General features: G+C 41.9%; 2 protein-coding genes across 4 annotated transcripts in view; both read left to right on the top strand.

The window, feature by feature from the left end:
- FAM120C (family with sequence similarity 120 member C) overlaps nt 1-19,567 on the top strand; it is a 125,024-nt gene that overhangs the window by 36,731 nt on the left and 68,726 nt on the right. For all 3 annotated transcript variants that reach the window (XM_084789290.1, XM_084789292.1, XM_084789291.1), the window contains exons 3-4: nt 2,293-2,375; nt 13,118-13,246. In XM_084789290.1, the coding sequence (XP_084645416.1) occupies nt 2,293-2,375; nt 13,118-13,246 (212 nt within the window). The remainder of the gene's footprint in view (nt 1-2,292; nt 2,376-13,117; nt 13,247-19,567) is intronic.
- Nucleotides 5,096-5,441, top strand: LOC311601663 (NADH dehydrogenase [ubiquinone] 1 alpha subcomplex subunit 3-like). Its single transcript, XM_084789299.1, has one exon. The coding sequence runs from the start codon at nt 5,137-5,139 to the stop codon at nt 5,389-5,391; it is 255 nt and encodes an 84-aa protein (XP_084645425.1). The 5' UTR covers nt 5,096-5,136; the 3' UTR covers nt 5,392-5,441.

The raw sequence follows: 19,567 nt of genomic DNA, 5'->3' as shown, positions 1-19,567 counted from the left end.
GTATTAATTTGTGATAAAAATGGGAACATAAACATGTGAGTGTGAACATCAGCATCTTACGAACTACTGTGTGATATTCCAGAACAGCATTTTTTAATTCTTACGAAACTTCTCTTTTGTTCTACCCCAGGACTTCATGCAGAGTCCTACCTCTCACTCTCCCTAGAGAGCTCTGTTCCTCTACTCAGACTGCTAGCATTTCTTTCAAAAATCTAGATTCAGAGCAGAAAGATATGTAGGCGACATTTTTTGTGGTTAAAAAAAAAAAAAGTAAATCCCAATGGTTTGATTTTACCAGTAAAGACTCGAAAGCCAGCTGCTGGGGTGAAAACCTGCTAGCTCAGAGAGGCGGAGAAAGCACCCAGCTGATCTGTCTTTTCTACTCAGCTCAAAGGGAAAAGCCCAAAAAGCTCACTAGCTCAGCTGACAGCTCAGGGGGAAAAGGCTTGTTTGCTGAAAGCTGAAAAGCCTAAAAGCCGCCTCCTTCTTATCCACGCTGTCTTAAAGACTCCTCAGCTCAAAGTCCCTCCTACTCTTTAATCCCGTCAGCTGGTTTCTTGCTCAGCCTCTTGAACTAGCAGGTTTCTAACCCAGCATCTGGCTCCTGAGTCTTCATTAGTAAACATTTGGGATTTTCATTCTTTACAACAACAGTTTTTCTCTGTTTCTTTTTTGTTGTTTACTATGAAAATTTCTGAACAACATTTGGCAAAATTGTGTTTGTTAGCAAAAACTCTATATCCACCGCTTGTACCTGCTGTTAACATTTTACAGCACTTGCTTCCTTGTGTACCTAGCCATTCCTCCAGCCACATATGTACCTCTTCTGTTTTCTGTTTTCCTTCCTCTCCCTCCCTCCCTCCTTCTCTCCCTCCATCCCTCCCTCCCTCCCTCCCTCCCTCTGTTTTGTTTTTGATCAGGGTTTCATTGTGTAGGTTAGTCTGGCTTCATTCATAAGATCCTCTTGCCTTAGCCTTCCTAATGCTGGGGGTTGCAGTCATGTGTCATTACATCCAACTCTCGGGCTCTCATTTTCTTTCCTTTCCTTTCCTTCCTTCCTTTCCTTCCTTTCTTTCTTTCTTTTTTTTTTTTTTTTTTGAGACAGAGTTTCTCTGTGTAATAGCCCTGGCTGTCCTGGACTCGCTTTATGGACCAGGCTGGCCTTGATGAATTTACAGTAATCTGCCTTCATCTGCCTCCCAAGTGCTGGGATTAAAGGCATGCGCTACCACGCCCGATTTTCAGGCTTTCTTTGAAAGATGCATTTCAAAGTAAATTATAGAACTGATGATATTTTAAATTGGTTTTCCAAGTCTTGGAAGCATGAACATTGTTAGGAGGCTAGCATGGTTGTGACTTCTGCCCTGTAAGCTCAAGAACATCACTTTGGGTAGTCTAATTGAATCAGCCCGAGTTTTAGAATTAGATTTTATGCAAACTGTTGAAGTCACGCTTCCCTGGCTTCAGTTTCCTCATCTCAGAAATGGAAATAGTACTGTCCCATGGTGTCACTCCTGAGGGTAAGTGAGATAAGATATGTAAGGTGCTTTGAACTTGTCAAGTAGTCAGCAATTTGCTATTACAAAATAAAGGCAGCACAACTATGCAGTAGTTATCTATTGCCTATAATAATGGGTAGTGCCACGTGTTTCAGAGTCAGACAATCCTAACTTTTTGTTCTAGTGTGAGGCCTACCTTAGGTCAAGTCACTAAACTTGTTTGAATCTCAGTTTCCTTGTCTATAAAACAGAGATAAACCTATGAGGCTTGACCATTATAAAGGAGATATGTGTGGTATACAGGGCACAGAGTAAGTAATCAGCTCATAGAAAGCTACTATAATTATTACATTAAGGATATAGGCCTACTGGGTGTTCTGCCACATACCTTTAATCCCAGCACTTGGGAAGCAGAGGCAGGCAGATCTCTGAGTTAGAAACCAGCTTGGTCTGTATTATCGAGTCACAGGCCAGCCAGTTATATAGTAAGACTTGTCCCAAAAAAATAATGATGATAATAATATAGGCCTGCCTTGTCATGATAGAGCACTGCTTTAATCTCAGCACTCAGGAGGCAGAGGCAGGAGGATCTCTGTGAGTTCGAGGCTGGCCTGGTCTACATAGTGACTTTCAGGCTAGCCAGGGGCTACTTAGTGAGATCCTGTCTTTAAAATAAAATAAAATAATGTTTCATTTAGTTATTTCTTTTCCCAGGAGGATCCTCTTTGTAACCTACCTAAAAGATCTTACACAAACACTTGTATAGTGAATAAATGAAATATATATTTTCTAGGTAACCACATTCTACCAGATGAGGACTTGGCTGCTTTTCACTGGAGCCTTTTGGGACCAGAACATCCTCTTGCATCACTTAAGGTAATATGTCTAATTCTGTCCTTGTACAATTAGGAGATAACAAGTTTTGGTTGAACTTTAATGGAGTAGAATATTTTTCTTTTATTAGACTTCTAAAAAGTCTTTGTTTCTAAAGTCTTTGTTTGTTTGTTTGTTTGTTTGTTTGTTTTTGAGACGGTTTCTCTGTGTAACAGCCCTGGCTATCCTAGAATCACTTTATAGACCAGGCTAGCTAGCCTCGAACTCGCAGCAATCCACCTGCCTCTTCCTCTCTGTGTGCTGGGAGTAAAGGCATGTGCCACCATGCCCAGCTTTTTGTTAGTTTTTGAGATCATATTTTATTTTATTTTTAAATATTTATTTATTTTATGTATACAAGAGCTCTATCTGCATGTATATCTGCATGACAGAAGAAAGCATCAGATCGCACTATAGATGGTTGTGAGCCACCAGGTGGTTGCTGGGAATTGAACTCAGGACCTCTGGAAGAACAGACAGTGCTCTTAACCTCTGAGCCATTTCTCCAGCCCAAGATCATATTTTAATTACAACATTTCTCCCTTCCTTTTCCACCATCTAAGTCTTCCATATATCCTTCCCCACTCTCCTGCAAATTTATGGCCCCTCCCCCTTTATCAATTGATAGTGCGCGCGCGCGCGCGCGCACACACACACACAATTTGTAATACATATATTTTCCTAAATACAACCTGATATGTCCATAATACTTTTCCCTGGAGAAGGCCACCTCTCCCATTCCCAGCTTTCAGAACTACTTGCCTGTAGTTCCTTGTGTAGAATGAGGCCTTAAGGACTTTCCCCCTTGCAGTTTGGCATGCTCATTGCTGTCCTCTTTGATTAGATTTTAAACATTTCACATGCAGTCCTTACCTGGCAGTGGAGGCACCATGATCGAGAGGGTGTTTTTCCCAGGTCAAGGCTTCTCTGTTGCTCTGGGGATGTGCTGACTCCTATGGTGTTCCTAAATGTAGGAAACTTGACTGCACACTTCATGGTAGCATGGGACGGTGCTCATACTCTCCCTTTAAAATAAGGTAAAACTAATTTTACATGAAGATAAAAATTAGTTCTGAGCCAGGCCGTGGTGGCACACGCCTTTAATCCCAATACTCGGGAAGCAGAGGCAGGCGGATCTCTGTGAGTTCGAGGCCAGCCTGGTCTACAAAGTGAGTCTAGGACAGCCAAGGCTACACAGAGAAACCCTGTCTTTAAAAAAAAGTTCTGATAATACCCATAACTTAAGAATTCATACAAACTGGTAAAGAAAAATACTAATACCTCAGTATTTTAAAAAATGAGTAAAGGACTGAATCAGAAAATTGAGAAAACTAGAAATACAGTGGCTAATCACATAACGAGATGCTCAACCTCACTTAACGATCAGACATGTGCATCGAATGAGTGATGTGATCATTGTTGTTAATTGTCTAGCAAATATTAAAAAATAAGTGTATTGCTATGCAGCCTGTAGAACTGATAGTCTTGGGTACTTGTGGTAGTGATATAAACTGGTGATGACATTACATTTCCTGTGTTTCAGTGTCTGGATGACTATTTTATACTTTCTCCTTCCCTCTAATTGGCTCACTCACATTGCACAACCTCACTTCCTATTTCACTGAGCAAATGCAAGCATCGGGAAAAGAATTTCCATGAGCTTCCATTTCCTCTTCACCTACCCCATTTTAATCTGTGTGTTTGTGTGTTCTGCCGCTGTCCTTGTGACCATGGGTGACTTGCCCATGTCCCGCCTAAGGCAAGCTCTTCCATCTAGGAAGGTCCTGTTCGCTCTTGCCAGTTGAAGGGTATTAGTTCAGAGTTCTCCTTTCTCCGACATCAGCCACGTTCCCTCTCCCCATTGGTTATTTTCCATTTAGTGTATAAGTTCGATGCTCTTAACAATGTTATTTGTGTTTTTTCAATTTCAATTTATTTATTTTACACATGTGGCTGTTTTGTCTGTTTGCATGTTTGTACTGCATGCATGTATAGTGCCTGCAGAAGACAAAAGAGGGCATTGGATCCCCTGGGACTGGAGTTACAGATGTTTGTTTGCTGCCATGTGGGTGCTGGGGATTGAACCTGGATCCTCTGGAAGAACAGGCAGTGCTCTTAACCCCTGAGCCATCTCTCCATGAGTTATCTCTCCAGCCCCAATCCTCTTTTTAAATTGGAGATAGGGCCTGATGCCAACTAGCCTTAAACTCAAAATCCTTCCCCTATAGCCTCCTGAGTGCTAAGATTATACGCATGTGCTACTATATAGATGGCTGTGCAAAAACAAAACAACTGTGTGTGTGTGTGTGTGTGTGTGTGTGTGTGCGCGCGCGCGCACGCACCTGAGTTCCATCTTTGGTACTGCCAAAAAAAAAAAGCCTTAAATTTATAGGAACTTTGAAAGTGAAGTGAAGATCACCATTTGCGGGGTAATTATATCATTTATATTGTGTGCAAAATTACTATGCCACATGCTGTTTTAGTGTTTTGGGAAAGTGCAGAATAAAATTTGTTCTTGGGTCTGGTAAGCTGCTTGCTGCAGACACATGAGGACCTGGTTTGTATCCCTAGCACACACATAGAAGCCAGGCAAGATGGCTTGTGCTCGCAGTCTCAGTACCATGCAGTTGGAGCAAGATGGATTCTGGAGGTTTCTTGGCCAACTAGCCTGCCCTCGTTGAGGAGCCTAGTGTACCAGTGAGTGACTCTGCTTAAAGAAACAATAACAAGAGAGCTCTGCGGCCTCATCGCCTCCAAGACCAAGATGGCCGGGAGAATCTCCGCCTTCCTCAAGAATGCCTGGGCGAAGGAGCCGGTGCTGGTGGTGTCCTTCTCTGTCTGGGGCCTCGCTATAATTATGCCCATGATCAGCCCCTACATCAAGTATGCAGAAATGATCAACCAGGCCACACCCTACAACTACCCAGTGCCTGTGCGAGATGATGGGAGCATGACCGATATCCCCAGCCACCCCCAGGACCCTCAGGGCCCAAGCTTGGAATGGCTGAAGAACCTGTGAATACGCTTGCTGATGGAAGAGGCCCCTTCCCTGCTGCCCTCCAATAAAAATGTGAAAACAAAACAACAACAAAAAAAAACCAATAACAACCACTTCTGAGGAACAGCACTGCAGGGGGACCTCTGGTCTGCCTATGCTTGTACGCCTGGACCCCCTCCCCAAACACACACAGACACATGCAATATGTATTTGGTAGATACACACACCTATGTCTGTCTGTCTGTCTCTCTCATGTACACACACACACGTACACACACACACATTCTATGTAAATTTTTTTGAAAAACAATTGACAGTGCTAGGGATTGAATTCAGAGCTTTAGACATGATAGAATATGACTCTACCTCTGAACTATATCCCCAGCTCTAAAATTTGTCTTATTTTGTCTGTGTGGGAAAATAAACTGATAGGGTAGGGCTCTAGGCTATTTGGGAGCAATAAGGAGACTATTAAGAGGGTAATAAGGTGAATATGATCAAACTTTATAGTATACATGAAAATATAAGGAAACCTGGTCTTTTATATAGTTAGTATATACAAATTTTAAAAAGAGGACTCAGAGCATGTCACTCTTCTATTTAAAATCATACAGTGACTCATTATGTCACCCAGTCCTTCTCATAGTCTACCAACCCCAGCAACTCTGAGCCCCTTAGAAGCTTCTTGCTTAACATTCTCTCTACTTGGATTGCCTTTTTGCTTACATAGCTGTTTCCTCACTCCTAAAAGTTTTGTTAAAAGTAATTTTCTCAAGGAGGCTTTTCTGGATCCCAAAAGTATGGCATACATGCTCACCTTATTCCAATACACTGAAAGCACATTTCTTTGGTCTTTGGTAGTCACTACTGTGTCCCTGGTCCCTTAGGACAGTGTCTGACCAATGACTGTCAGTTACTAGTAACTGATTGTTTGATACAGGGATTCTGTATATAGCCCTGGCTGATTGGGAACTCACTATGGAGGTACACCAAAGTGGCTAGGAGTGATTCCTGCCTTCACTTCCAAGGATTAAAGATGTGTGGCACTACTCCAAGCATAGTAGCTTTTAAAAAATTATTTTTATGTCTATGTAATTTTATGTGTGTAGATGTTTTGCCTGCTTGTATGTCTATGCACCACATGAACGCTTGGTGCCATAGAGGCCAGAAGATGATTGGATCCACTCGAGTTAGGGACTGCTGTAAGCTTCTATGGAATGCTAGAAATTGAACCCGAGTCCTTTGGAAGCCTCTGATTCATCTCCCCAGCTCCAGCGATAGCTGGTTTTTGAGGAATAAATGAGCCAGTAGGTTGGCAACATCATTTTTCCCTTTTCAGATGACCCCTTATGATTCTACATAGTTATGAATCATGACTTTAAGTTTTAGGTATGTGTATGTATGTAGGGGATGTGCACACGTGGGTGCATTTTGCCCACGGGGGCCATAGGTGTGGATTCCCCTGGAGCTGGAGTTGCAAGTGGGTGTGAGCACCTGGTGGGAGGGTGCTTGGAATTGAACTGAGGTCCTCTTGGAGAGAAATAATGTGCTCTTCACCGCTGAGCAATCTCTCTAGCCCCTAACCAAACACATCTTATGAAATGCCTTTTGAAACTTTATAGTACTTGACTCCATAACTGCAATATGAAGGAATATATTCTTAAAGAATTATAAAGGAGACAACAGAATCCTTCATTTCTACAAAGCATCAAAATTTTTTTCTTTAAGTATTTTGAATCTCACAAACGTGAACAAAATAATAGATTACTTACCATTGTTTAATCATTTAAATGAATTACCAGGATTGTGCCATGCTTGCTGGGTTTTCTTGGCTTTGCCAATATGATTTTAAACAAATTGCAAGACAAGTTACTTCACTTATCCATTCTTTGTGTACATCTCTACAGTGTTTCCACATTTTCTTATATATGCACATGGGCATTATCACTCCTTACAAAAGTAATGCTAATTTTGTGGAGCTATCTTATTTGGGGGACAATTTTTTACATTTATTTGGTGTGTGTGTGTACACATGCACGAGTGCCACGATGATTGTGTAGAGGTCAGAGGACAGCTTACAGGAGTTGGTTCTCTCCCTCTACTGTGTGGGTTCTGAGGATCCAGGGCAGGTCAGTAGGATTGGCCGTAGGTGCCTTTATCCACTAAGCCGTCTTGCTGGTATGTTATCATTTTAATACCGAATACATTTTGCAGCTTTCCTGTTTGTTTCAAAAAGGTCTTTTTGGGGTTAGTTCAAGTCAGGATATAAAGATTCTCCATATATTACAGAACTATCTTTACTTAAAATTTGTGTAAATGTGAGTGTTGGCTCTGTTTCTTAACAATTAAACTTTATTATACAACCCAACTAGCTTACACAAGAAGGAAAAAAGGTTAAAGGGACAAAAGAGTGAACCATCCGGTATCCGTTCCACGGGACGGGTCCTTAGGTGTCTCTCTGGCCCGCGTGCTGGTCCGGCCTGTTCGATGCTCCCCACGCGCTCTTTCCCGGGCTGAACCTGTTGTTCTCCCCTCCCCACCTGCCTGAGTCACGTGGGAAGGGCGGTCTCCTTCTCCCATTGAAGGTCAATTAGGAAAACAATAGCCCAGATGGGGTTCCCAGGTCTGCTTCCTGAATTCCAGGCCCAGGATGGCTCCACTCAGTCTGTCACAAGGTATTCACGGGGTGCCCCAAGGGTAAAGCCCGCCAAGACTGCTTCCACCTGTGACAAAGCTTAATCTTTCCCACATGTGAGTATATGTAGATATGGTATAAGTGCACATGTGTATGTATATGAGCCCAGAGCCCAGAGGTAGACACCAAGTATCAGGTTATTACCTTATTCTTTTAAGATAGGATCTGTTGTTGAACCTGGAATTAGGTGGTGGTCATTAAGACCCAGCAATGCTCTCATCTATACCCACCCCTGGGGTGGGTCTGTAAACTGGGTTTACAGACATGTGTGACCATACCCAGCTTTTTGTGTGAGTCCGAAGATTCAGACTCAAGTCCTCATGTTTTGCAGCAATAGCTCTTAGGCACTGAGCCATCTTCCCATCCCCCAGAATTATTCTTTTCATTATTAAATATATTTATTTCGGGGATAGAGAGATGGTTCAGTGATTAAGAGCAGTTGTTCTTGCAGGGGGTCCAGGTTCAGTTCCCAGCACCCACATGATGCTTCGCAAACATCTGTGGTTCCAGTTTCAGAATCTAATGCCTTCTATTGGCCTCTGTCTGTGCAGGCAAACCATTCATGAGAAGAAAATAAATAAATCTAAAAATTGGATGAATTTATTTTAAGGCTCATTTTTTATGATTTTTAACTGTGTAGTGTGTGTGTGCATGTGGGTATGTTTACATGAGTACAGGCACATGTGAGCTGAGGTGTGTGTGTGCATGTGTGTGTGTGCATGTGTGTGTGTGCATGTGGGTATGTTTACATGAGTACAGGCACATGTGAGCTGAGGTGTGTGTGTGCATGTGGGTATGTTTACATGAGTACAGGCACATGTGAGCTGAGGTGTGTGTGTGTGTGTGTGTGTGTGTGTGTGTGTGTGTGCATGTGGGTATGTTTACATGAGTACAGGCACATGTGAGCTGAGGTGTGTGTGTGTGTGTGTGTGCGCGTGTGTGTGCATGTGGGTATGTTTACATGAGTACAGGCACATGTGAGCTGAGGTGTGTGTGTGTGTGTGTGTGTGTGTGTGTGTGTGTGTGTGCATGTGGGTATGTTTACATGAGTACAGGCACATGTGAGCTGAGGTGTGTGTGTGTGTATGTGTGTATGTGTGTGTGTGTGTGTGTGTGTGCGCATGTGGGTATGTTTACATGAGTACAGGCACATGTGAGCTGAGGTGTGTGTGTGTGTGTGTGTGCGCGTGTGTGTGCATGTGGGTATGTTTACATGAGTACAGGCACATGTGAGCTGAGGTGTGTGTGTGTGTGTGTGTGTGTGTGTGCATGTGGGTATGTTTACATGAGTACAGGCACATGTGAGCTGAGGTATGTATGCGCGTGTGTGTGCATGTGGGTATGTTTACATGAGTACAGGCACATGTGAGCTGAGGTGTGTGTGTGCGTGTGTGTGTGTGTGTGTGTGTGCATGTGGGTATGTTTACATGAGTACAGGCACATGTGAGCTGAGGTGTGTGTGCGCATGTGGGTATGTTTACGTGAGTACAGGCACATGTGAGCTGAGGTGTGTGTGTGTGTGTGTGTGTGTGTGTGTGTGTGTGTGCATGTGGGTATGTTTACATGAGTACAGGCACATGTGAGCTGAGGTGCCCACAGTGGCAGAGGCATTGGCTGTCCTGGAGCTGGAGTTATGGGTGGCTGTGAGCTACCTGACATGAGTGCCAGAAATTGAATTCTAGTTTTTGAGATTAACAGCAAGTGCTTGTAACCACTGGGCCATCTCTCTAGTCCCTCGTTATTAATTTTATTACTGATTAGTCCATGAGAACATAAATCTCTACATATCATTGGAGTACTGTGCGATTTCTTTTAATAATTTCTAAATTCTTTGACAATTTGACACATGTAAATAAGGGATCTAGTCATTTTCACCCCTTACTACCCTTCCTCATCTCTACTCTGTCGCCTGATGATGGAACACTTCTTTTTCCAAACAAATCTACTAATACGTCTTTGTTTTCTGTCTCATTGTGTTTAGTTAGAATTGCTTGCATGAACATGGGTGGTTTCTGTTTTTTAAGATGGATTTGATTATTTTTACTTTATGTATATGTATGTGTGCCTACATGCATGTGTGCATGCCATGTGCACACTCACTACCCAAAGAGATCCGAAGAGTACATTGGCTCATCTGGAACTAGAGTTAAAAGCAGCTGTGAGCCACCAGGTGGATGCTTGGAATTGAACCCAGGTACTCTGGCAAGAAAAGCAAACGCTCTTCACTGCGAGCCATCTCTCCAGCCCCGGGGAGGAGGTTTTCAGTGTCACACAGGCAACTTATCAATGGCTGCACCACTGAAAATTTGGCTTTTTCAAACTGTACTGTATATGTTGCATGCTCAGTTTTCTTTAATTACCTTATCTTTGTTGTCGACTGAGTGTTGCTATTCTTCTGCTTTCTCCTCAAGCCTTGAGATTGTATGTTTCCTATGATTTATTGGATTGGTGAGGCTTTCCTCTGCGCTTTGAATTTGACTTACTGGATGCTTAGTTCAGTAATTCAGTTTGGATTTTCTTCAGTGTTTCTGTATCTGTATTGAATTCCATTTCAATAACTTGAATTAACTCTCCTATTTCATTCATCTGCCCCCCCCCTTTGGAATCCAGATGGGATTTTTGTGTACTCCTTGATTTCTTTGAACATATTTATAATTATTTGAATTCTTTGGAATTGTGTTTAAGTTGCTGTCATAAAAGGGCATTACTGCGGACTTGGTCATTTTTAGAGGAGACACTAACATTGTATTTTCCTGTTTCTTATGTTTTTATGTTGGGATTTGCAAGTATACAGTTAGGTCACTCCTTGGATTTTCTTTTTAATGTCACCTTTATTTTTCTGTGCAAATGTTTGTACTGTTCCAGAGGAAATAGTTTTGGATGGGTGGACGTATCATTTTCCTATGTTACACTGGTATTCAGAGTATCAGACTTGACTCATACTGTGCTTGATTTCATACTGTACTGTCCGTCTTGCATGTTCTGTTTTTTTTTTAATTACCTTATCTTTGTTTTCGATATGACCAGTATTCCCCAAGAGTATAATGCTCTTACAACAGTAGTCACTCTCCAAGCATAGATAGGCCATTATGATACTGTGCACTGATGGTAAAATATAAAACCATTGGCTGGCCATGGTGGTGCACTCTTTTAATCCCAGCACCCAGGAGGCAGAGGCAGGCAGGTCGCTGTGAGTTTGAGGCCAGCCTGGTCTACAAAGCAAGTCCAGGACAGCCAAGATAACATAGAGAGACCCTGTCTTGAAAACCAAAAACAAACAATACAAAACCATCACCACTTAAACATCAATCATTTTGAGAAAAGGCACTGTTAGTCTGTATGTGCTAATATATTAGTTATTGTGGATCCTAGGAGAAAGCATAGTGTGTCTAGAGGCTAGAAGTGGATTGATAGAAAGGAGAGAAAGCATAAATAGAAAGGTGCATGGCAGCACCCACAAGTGAGGCTCTGAGGCAGTTGTCACTAGCAGTAGACTGCAAAGGGATGGTAAAGATAGGAAGTCAGGTAGCATTGACCAGGCCCAGTTCTCAGAAGGCCGGGACACAGAGAACCTCCGCAAACTAGGCGGCTGTGTGTTAGTTGGAAGAGGAAAGTGAAAAAGGAAGTTGCAAGGAGAAAGGAAAAGAACAGCTACAGGAAGAACTGAGCAGGACCAGATCTGCTTGCTTAGTTGACACTTGGTATTGAGTAAAGGGGGGATAAGTTCAGGGGAGCGTGCTGCCTGGGGCAGACAGTGAGGAAACACTAACTGCCTTGAGTGCTGGTCCTGTTGGCATTCAGTTCCTTGGCATTTGTTTCCAGGTTCCCAGAAGGCTGACTTGCCTTCTGAATTTTCTTGAGTTGTCAGGTGGCAGATGTGGCCATGTCCTGGGTCGCTGTGGTTTTGTTTCCAGGTTTTCCTTTGGGAAACCAGCTTCCACATGGGGTTCCAGTTCGTGTGTGCTGCTTCACAGATGGAGTCTCAGATGTCACTTACACATCTGGGTGTCCCATAATGGGCTTAATTGTCAATGCTGGCTTCATTCCTGTGAAGTCCTTCCTGTTGTCCAGAGTATTACTTTGAGCTAACGGGTCATTCCTTTGTGAATTCTGCCCCAGTAGCTTTTCTGCTCACTTAATACTGTGGTTTCTATAAAGTTCCTTTACCCAGTCTAGCAGAATTCAGCTAGCCAGATTTCAGTGGAGTCCCTGTGGCTCTTCGTAGTTCCCCCAAGAGTGTGCCTTGAGAGTGTCTTGAGCAGCCTACTCACTGACACAGCATGTCAATACTGCTCCACTGACTTTTCTTTTTTCAAGACAAGGGTACCTCTGTATAGCCTTAGCTGTCCTGGACTCGCTTTGTAGACGAGGATAGCCTCGAACTCACAGCTATCCACCTGCCTCTGCCTCCTGAGTGCTGGGATTAAAGGTGTGCGCCAGCACACCCGGCTCTCTACTGAGTTCTGAGTGCCGACCACCCAGTACTTTCATCATTCCTGCCAAGGTACAGGTCTGCCCTGCTGTTTGGTTTGGTTTGCTTCTGCTTAAAATGTCTGTTATAGAGCAGGAAAGATGGGCTTGGTGGGTAGCGATGCTTGTAACCAAACCTGACAACTTGAGTTTAATCTCTGGTACCATACAAGTTGTCCTCAGACTTCCACACATGTACTGTGGCACAAGTACACACAAACAAGTAAATGTAATAAATAAGTTAAAATGATACTAAAACAATGATGCATATTGTCTAAGCTGCTTCTGGATCATGCCCAGCTACTGTTGGCGCCCCCTCTACTGAGAACAGGGAGGCTCCCCAGAGCAGCCATGCCCTCTCGACATAAGCTGGACTTTGCTGATCTGTAAAGTCCACTGTTTTGTTATTTAGACTGGAAGTGTTTGGATGTCAGCCACCTCCCCCAATAACTGTTATGTAGCTCTTTTCCTTTTATTTCCTGGACACGCTAGCAGACCATGCCAGGGTGCCATTCATCTTTGGAATTTCTCTTAGTGATCCATTTTGACTTGGATATCCCTTGCTGATCTTGCCTCTTCTAGGTTCGAGCACATCAGTTGGTCCTTCCACCTTGTGATGTCGTGATCAAGGCTGTTTCTGAGTATGTCAGCTCCATCAAAGACCCCTCAAACCTGGATGTGGTTGGGAAGGACGTTTTCAAACAGTCTCAGGTGAGTTAGCCTTCCTCTTCCCAAGAATCGCCAGCTTTCTTGATTTTTAATTAAAATGATTTTGGGTGCACACACATTTGCATATGTGTGCACGCCATGTATGTGGAGGTCAGGTGGCAACCTGTGGGAGTCGGTTTCTCTCCTTCCACCATTGTGGAATCATGTTGTCAGGCTTGGTGGCAAGTGTCGTTCATGGCTGAGCCGTCACACTGGCCTTCACCAGCTTTCTTACACTCGCCTGCTCCGCTGCCAAGTCCTCCGCTCTTCTCTGCAGTCCTCAGCTTCCTCCGTGCTGCTTGATTTTTCCCTGCTGACTGGCTGAAATTCTAAGATTTCCTTTAAATCTTTTAAGATCTGAATAGAAAGGGTCCTTTGTTTTTGTTCCTGCTTTTCTTACTAATGATTAATGTGCTATCAAACATAGTCTGAAAAATTAGAAAATAAACAAGCTGCCTAAACTCTCACTCCCTGGAACAAACTACCATGGGATACGCTCTTTTGTGTCTTCTTTCAGTGTTACATGCTAGGGCTCAATCTTAGGCCTTGGCGCATGCTAGAGAAGTACTCCATGACTAAGCTAATTTTGATGTATACATATTTTTACATTTTTTTAATTTATTTATTGCATGTGTAAGTCACAGTGCACATGTGGTAGCTAGGGGACAACTTTGAGTAGTTGGTCCTCTTTTTACATCATGTAGATACTGGCAATTAGACTCTGGTTGTCAGGCTTGGTGGCAAGAGCCTTTACCCGCTGAGCCATCTCATTGTTCTTAGTGGATATTTTATCATAAAGGATGTCTTACTGGAAGATAAAGTGGATAATAAAAAAGATTCTTTAAAACGAATGTCCATAAAATTAGAATCAAAATAGTGGTTAATATTGGAAGAAAGGGCCCAACTAGGATTTTATGCTATGAAATAAAAGTTACAAAAATATGTTAGTTTTATTTTTAGCAATTTGATTTATATATGCAACTTTTAAAAACTAGTATTGCTATTTTTTTAATTAACAGTCAGTTTGGGTTTTTTTTTATGTGCGTACAGTGAAATTTTGAGCTATTGATTCATGTAATCATCATTAAAATCAGAATTCAGAAAAGTTGTAATAGCCCATCCCCCCAACTCTCGATGCTGTCCCTTTGTAATAGCACCCATTCGTAATACTGGGTACTCTCTGTCACTGTAGTTATAGCTTCCAGATAACATTACATGAACAGAGTCATAAAATAGATAATAATTTGAGAATGTCTTTTATCATCCAACATAATATTTTTAAGAATCAAATTGGGCTGGTAAGAACATAGACTGAAGCCAGGCGTGATGGCACATGCCTCGAGTCCCAGCACTCGGGAGGCAGAGGCAGGTGGCTTGCTGTGAGTTCGAGGTTAGCCTAGTCTACAAAAGCGAGTCCAGGACAGCCAGGGCTACAGAGAGAAACCCTGTATCAAAAAACCTTTAAAAATAAAAATAAAAAGGACACGGACTGCTTGTGCAGAGGACTGGACTTCAGTCTGCAGCATCCATGTTGGGGAGCTCAAAACTGCTTATAAATCTAGCTCCAGGGGATCCAACACTCTTCCGGCCTCCAGGGTCACCTCCATGTTTGTGGCATACACACACTGCCCCCCTAGACCCCTGCCACAGACACTAGAAGAAAAATCTTAAAACAATTCTCAAGTTGTTGGATGTTTTGTTGTGTGTGTGTATGTGTTCAGTAATTTATTTTTATTGGTATATGAACAGCTCATTCATCCACACATGCCTTAAAGAGTATTTAAATTGGGTATAAATTTAGGTGGCTATAAATAGAGCTGCTGTTTTGTATGGATATAGTGTTTCATTTCCATAGTGTAAATATCTAGCATTGAGATTTCTAGAACATATGCTAAGTGTATGTTTAAATTCATCAAAATGCCAAACCGTTTTTTTGTTTTGTTTTGTTTTGTTTTTGTTTTTTTGAGACAGGGTTTCTCTGTGTTAGCCTTGGCTGTCCTGGACTCACTTTGTAGACCAGGCTGGCCTCAAAATCACAGCGATCCACCTGCCTCTGCCTCCAGAGTGCTGGGATTAAAGGTGGTGTGCACCACCACGCTTGGCGCCAAACCATTTTTTACAGTAGCTATCTCTTTCCCTACCCATGCTTGGTCAGTGGTTTTTTGTTTGTTTGTTTTTGTTTTGTTTTGTTTTGGTTTTGGTTTTTCAAGACAGGGTCTCTCTGTGTAGCTTTGCCTGTTCTGGACTCACTCTCTAGACCAGGCTGGCCTTGAACTCACAAGTGATCCGCCTGTCTCTGCCTCCGAGTGCTGGGATTAAAGGCGTGCACTGCCACTACCTGGCTGCTTGGTTAGTATTTTAATTGGGATTTTTTTGGCATGTATTTGTGCAGGGGTGTGTGCGTGTGTGCATGCGTGTGTGGAGTGTGCATGCTCTAATGCTTATGTGGAAGGCAGAAGACAACCTTCTTCTGTTCTCTACTGTGTGGAACCTAACTCACATGGTCAGGCTTGATGGCAAGCATTGTCTTTCTAGTCCTGGTTTACTTTGTCCTGCTAGGCAAGTCCTCTCCCTAACTATACCCACAGTGCTAATTGTAGTGTTAATTTGTATTTTAAATGGCCCACAGTGAAGTCTTGTTTGTTTTTTGAGACAGGGACTCACTATGTAGCACTGGCTGTGTGGAGCACACTGTCCTTTCACTTGCATTGATGGCCTTGTACACAATGCATTTTCTTTCTTGGTCTTATCATTCATTTAGCCTAGTATTTTATGTAGGTTCTAGGGATCAAACTGGGGGACCTTACTGATGGAGCTATCTCTTCAACCTCTTTTATTTATTTTTTTATTTTATTTTATGAGTGCTCTATTTGCATCAGATCCCATTATAGATGGTTGTGAGCCCCCACGTTGGTGCTGGGAATTGAACTAAGGACCTTTGGAAGAGCAGCCAGTGCTACCAACTGCTGAGCCATCTCTTCAGCCCCCTCTACCTCTCTTTTTAAAAAGTCAAATAATTGCATATTTTACATTTATATCTTTAATTTGTGTACAAACTGTAAGAACATTTGTCTCTTTTGTTTTTTCATGTGGTTACCCAGGCATCTGAAAGTATGATTTTTTTCCTTTGAATTGCCTTTGTGTTCTAATAAAAAAAGTTAATCATATTTACATTTGTGTATTCTGTACTTTTTTCAGTTAATGTATATGTATATTGTTTTACCAGAAATGCATTGATTTAATTACAAATAGCTTAGCCAGGTGTGGCGCATACCTTGAATCCCAGCACTCAGGAAGCAGAGGTAGACGGATCTCTGTGAGTTCGAGGCCAGCCGGGTCTACAGAGTGCATCTAGGACAACCAAGGTTACACAGAGAAACCCTGTCTCGAAAATCCAAAAACAAAGCAAAAAGCCAAAAAAACAAAAACAAAAAAAACCCAAACAAACAAACCAAATAGCTCAGTAGTAAGTCTTGAAACTGAGTAATGATTTTTCCAATTTCAATCTTATTTTGCCTTTATATAAATTTTAGAACAGTATTGTTTATATCTACAAATAAAAAAAAAGAAAGAAGTATTGCTTGGATTTCAGTTGAAATTGTGTTAAATGTGTGTAAGAAATTGTTTTTCAAGTATTACTGATTAAACCTAGGACCATATGTGCCAGCCATGTATTTTGGGGTTCTATCCCTATCCCTTGGGGGTAGGACTTTTTCAAGACTAGCTTTCTCTGTATTAGCCTTGGCTGTCCTGGACTTGCTTTGTAGACCAGGCTGGTCTCGAACTCACAGCGATCCACCTGCCTCTGCCTCTGGAGTGCTGGGATTAAAGGCGTGCATCATCTCACCTGGCTCTCTAGCCATTTTTCTCTTTTCCTTTAAGATAAGGTCTTGCTATATTGCCTTGAACTAATTTTGTAGCTCAGTCAGATCTTGAACTTGTGATCTTCCTGTCTCAGTTTCCCAAATAGCTAGGACTAAAGGTCTGTTCAGCTGAGCTCACTTGTGAATATTTGAATCCAGTAATATTCATCTTATTTATGCCTTCTTTGATTTTTTTTATCTGTTTATTGTTTTATAGTTTTTAACATACACAGCCTGTATATTTTTAATTTATTTTTATCTTTATGTTTTTCCTTTTTTTTTCTTACAGTGACCTCATAGTCTTGTGCATGTTAGAAACATATTCTACCCCAAACAGAGCTATGTTTTCAGGCACTGTACATGGTTTTTAGTATTTATACTTAAGTATTTAATTTATAATAAATGAAATTTTATTATAAAGAATACTATTTTGTTATTTTTATTTATAATTTCTCAAAAAATATGAATGGCTTTTGTGTACAGAGTCTTGACTTAGACCTGTCTATGCTCACCTGTTAGTTCTGGGAGTTTTTGGTAGACTTCCTGGGATTTTTGGTGTAGGTGGTCATGCTTCTGAATAGAGATGGTTTTCTTTCTTTGTTTTCTAATTTGTATACCTCCCTCCCAAACCTGAGGTATTGTACTGTTTAGGATTTTCAAATCCTGCTCAATAAGAGTGCCAAGACTAGAATTCCTTTTTTTATTCCAATTCTTTAGAGAATTTGTTCAGTCATTATTAAATGTGATATGAGCATATGTTATAAGTGTGCACGCATTATTCTAGTCTTTTTATAAAAGATTTATTTTAGATAGGTAGATAGATAGATAGATAGATAGATAGATAGATAGTGCTCTGCCTTCATGTACACCTGCACACTGGGAGAGGGCCCCAGATCACATTATAGATGGTTGTGAGTCACCAAGTGGTTGCTGGGAATTGAACTCAGGACCTGGAAGAGCAGTCAACACTCTTAAACACTGAGCCATCTCTCCAGCCCCGTTCTTCTAGTCTTAGTTAGCTAAGATGATTCATTGTTATCATTCTGATGAATGCATAGTATATGCTGGTGTGTATGTGTATGCTTGCATTTCTGACAGTGTTTGGACGCTAATGCATATGCATGTAGAAGCCAGAAGTCAATGGTAAGTGTGTTCCTCTGTCACTGTCTGTTTTATTTCATTTTAAGATTTTATTTTTAATTATATATGTGTGTGAGTATGCATGTTTGCACACATGAGTAAGTGTCCTTAACGTACCGGATCTCCTGGAACTGGGGTGTCAAGAACTGAACTTGGGTCCTCTGAGGGAGCAGTATGTGCTGTTTTTGAAAGATTTAATTATATATCTATGCTCATGTGCGCGCGCACGCGCGCACGCGCGCACACACACACACACACAAGTGCAGGTGCCCTTGGAGACAAGAGCCATTGGATCTCTTGGGTATGGAAATGAGAGGCAATTGTAAGATACTCAATTCTAGTCTTTTTATAAAAGATTTATTTTAGATAGGTAGATAGATAGTGTTCTGCCTTCATGTACACCTGCAGGCCAGAAGAGGGCACCAGATCACATTATAGATGGTTGTGAGTCACCAAGTGGTTGCTGGGAAGTGAACTCAGGTCATCTGGAAGAACAGTCCTTTCTGTTAATCCCTAAACCATTTTCTCCAACCTATAGCACTGCAAACTGTTAACTGCTGAGCCATCTTTCTAGCCCCTTCATCTTATTTGGTGAGATGGGGTCCCTCATGGAACCTAGAGCTCACCCACTTGGCCAGGCTGACTGGCCAGTAAGCTTCAGGAATCCACCTAACTCTGCTTCCTCAGCATTGGGATTACGAATATATGCCTCCATGCCCACCACTGTGTGGGCGCTAAGGACCCGGAGTTATACTTGGATAGCACATACAATTTGCTTTCCACGTCATCTCTCCAGCCAGTCACACAAATGTATTTTACACAGCTATGATAGAATCGTGTTTCTTTGACTCTTAGAAGTCGTCAGTATTCAGGATTGATACATTTTATATCAAATCCCTCTGAAATGTTTTTTATTTCTGTTTGAATTGTTGGTATTTCACAGAGTATTTTTTAATTTTATTTCATGGACCATAGTTGTAGTTTTTTGTTTTGTTTTCTTTTGTTGTTTTTGAGACAGGGTTTCTCTGTATAGCTCTTCCTGTCCTAGACCAGGCTAGCCTTGAACTCATAGAGATCGACCTGCCTCTGCCTCTCAAGTGTTGGGATTAAAGGCGTGTGCCATCACGCCCAGCCAGTAGTTGTAGTTTTTGGTCTGTTAAACTTTTTTTTTTTTTAAATAATGAAGGCTCAAAAATGAACTGGCAAGTCAATTTGCAGGCTGGCCATGAACTCCGAGATCTATCTGCCTTTGCCTCCTGAGTGCTGGGAATAAAGCTATGCATTACCACACCCAGGCCCTAACTGGATTTTTTAAAGTCTT

The sequence above is a fragment of the Acomys minous genome (genome assembly GCF_964271855.1).
Source record: "Acomys minous genome assembly, chromosome: 7".
Lineage (NCBI taxonomy): Eukaryota > Metazoa > Chordata > Mammalia > Rodentia > Muridae > Acomys > Acomys minous.
The sequence above is the reverse complement of the archived record's forward strand: the minus strand, read 5'-3'. Positions and strand labels throughout refer to the sequence as shown.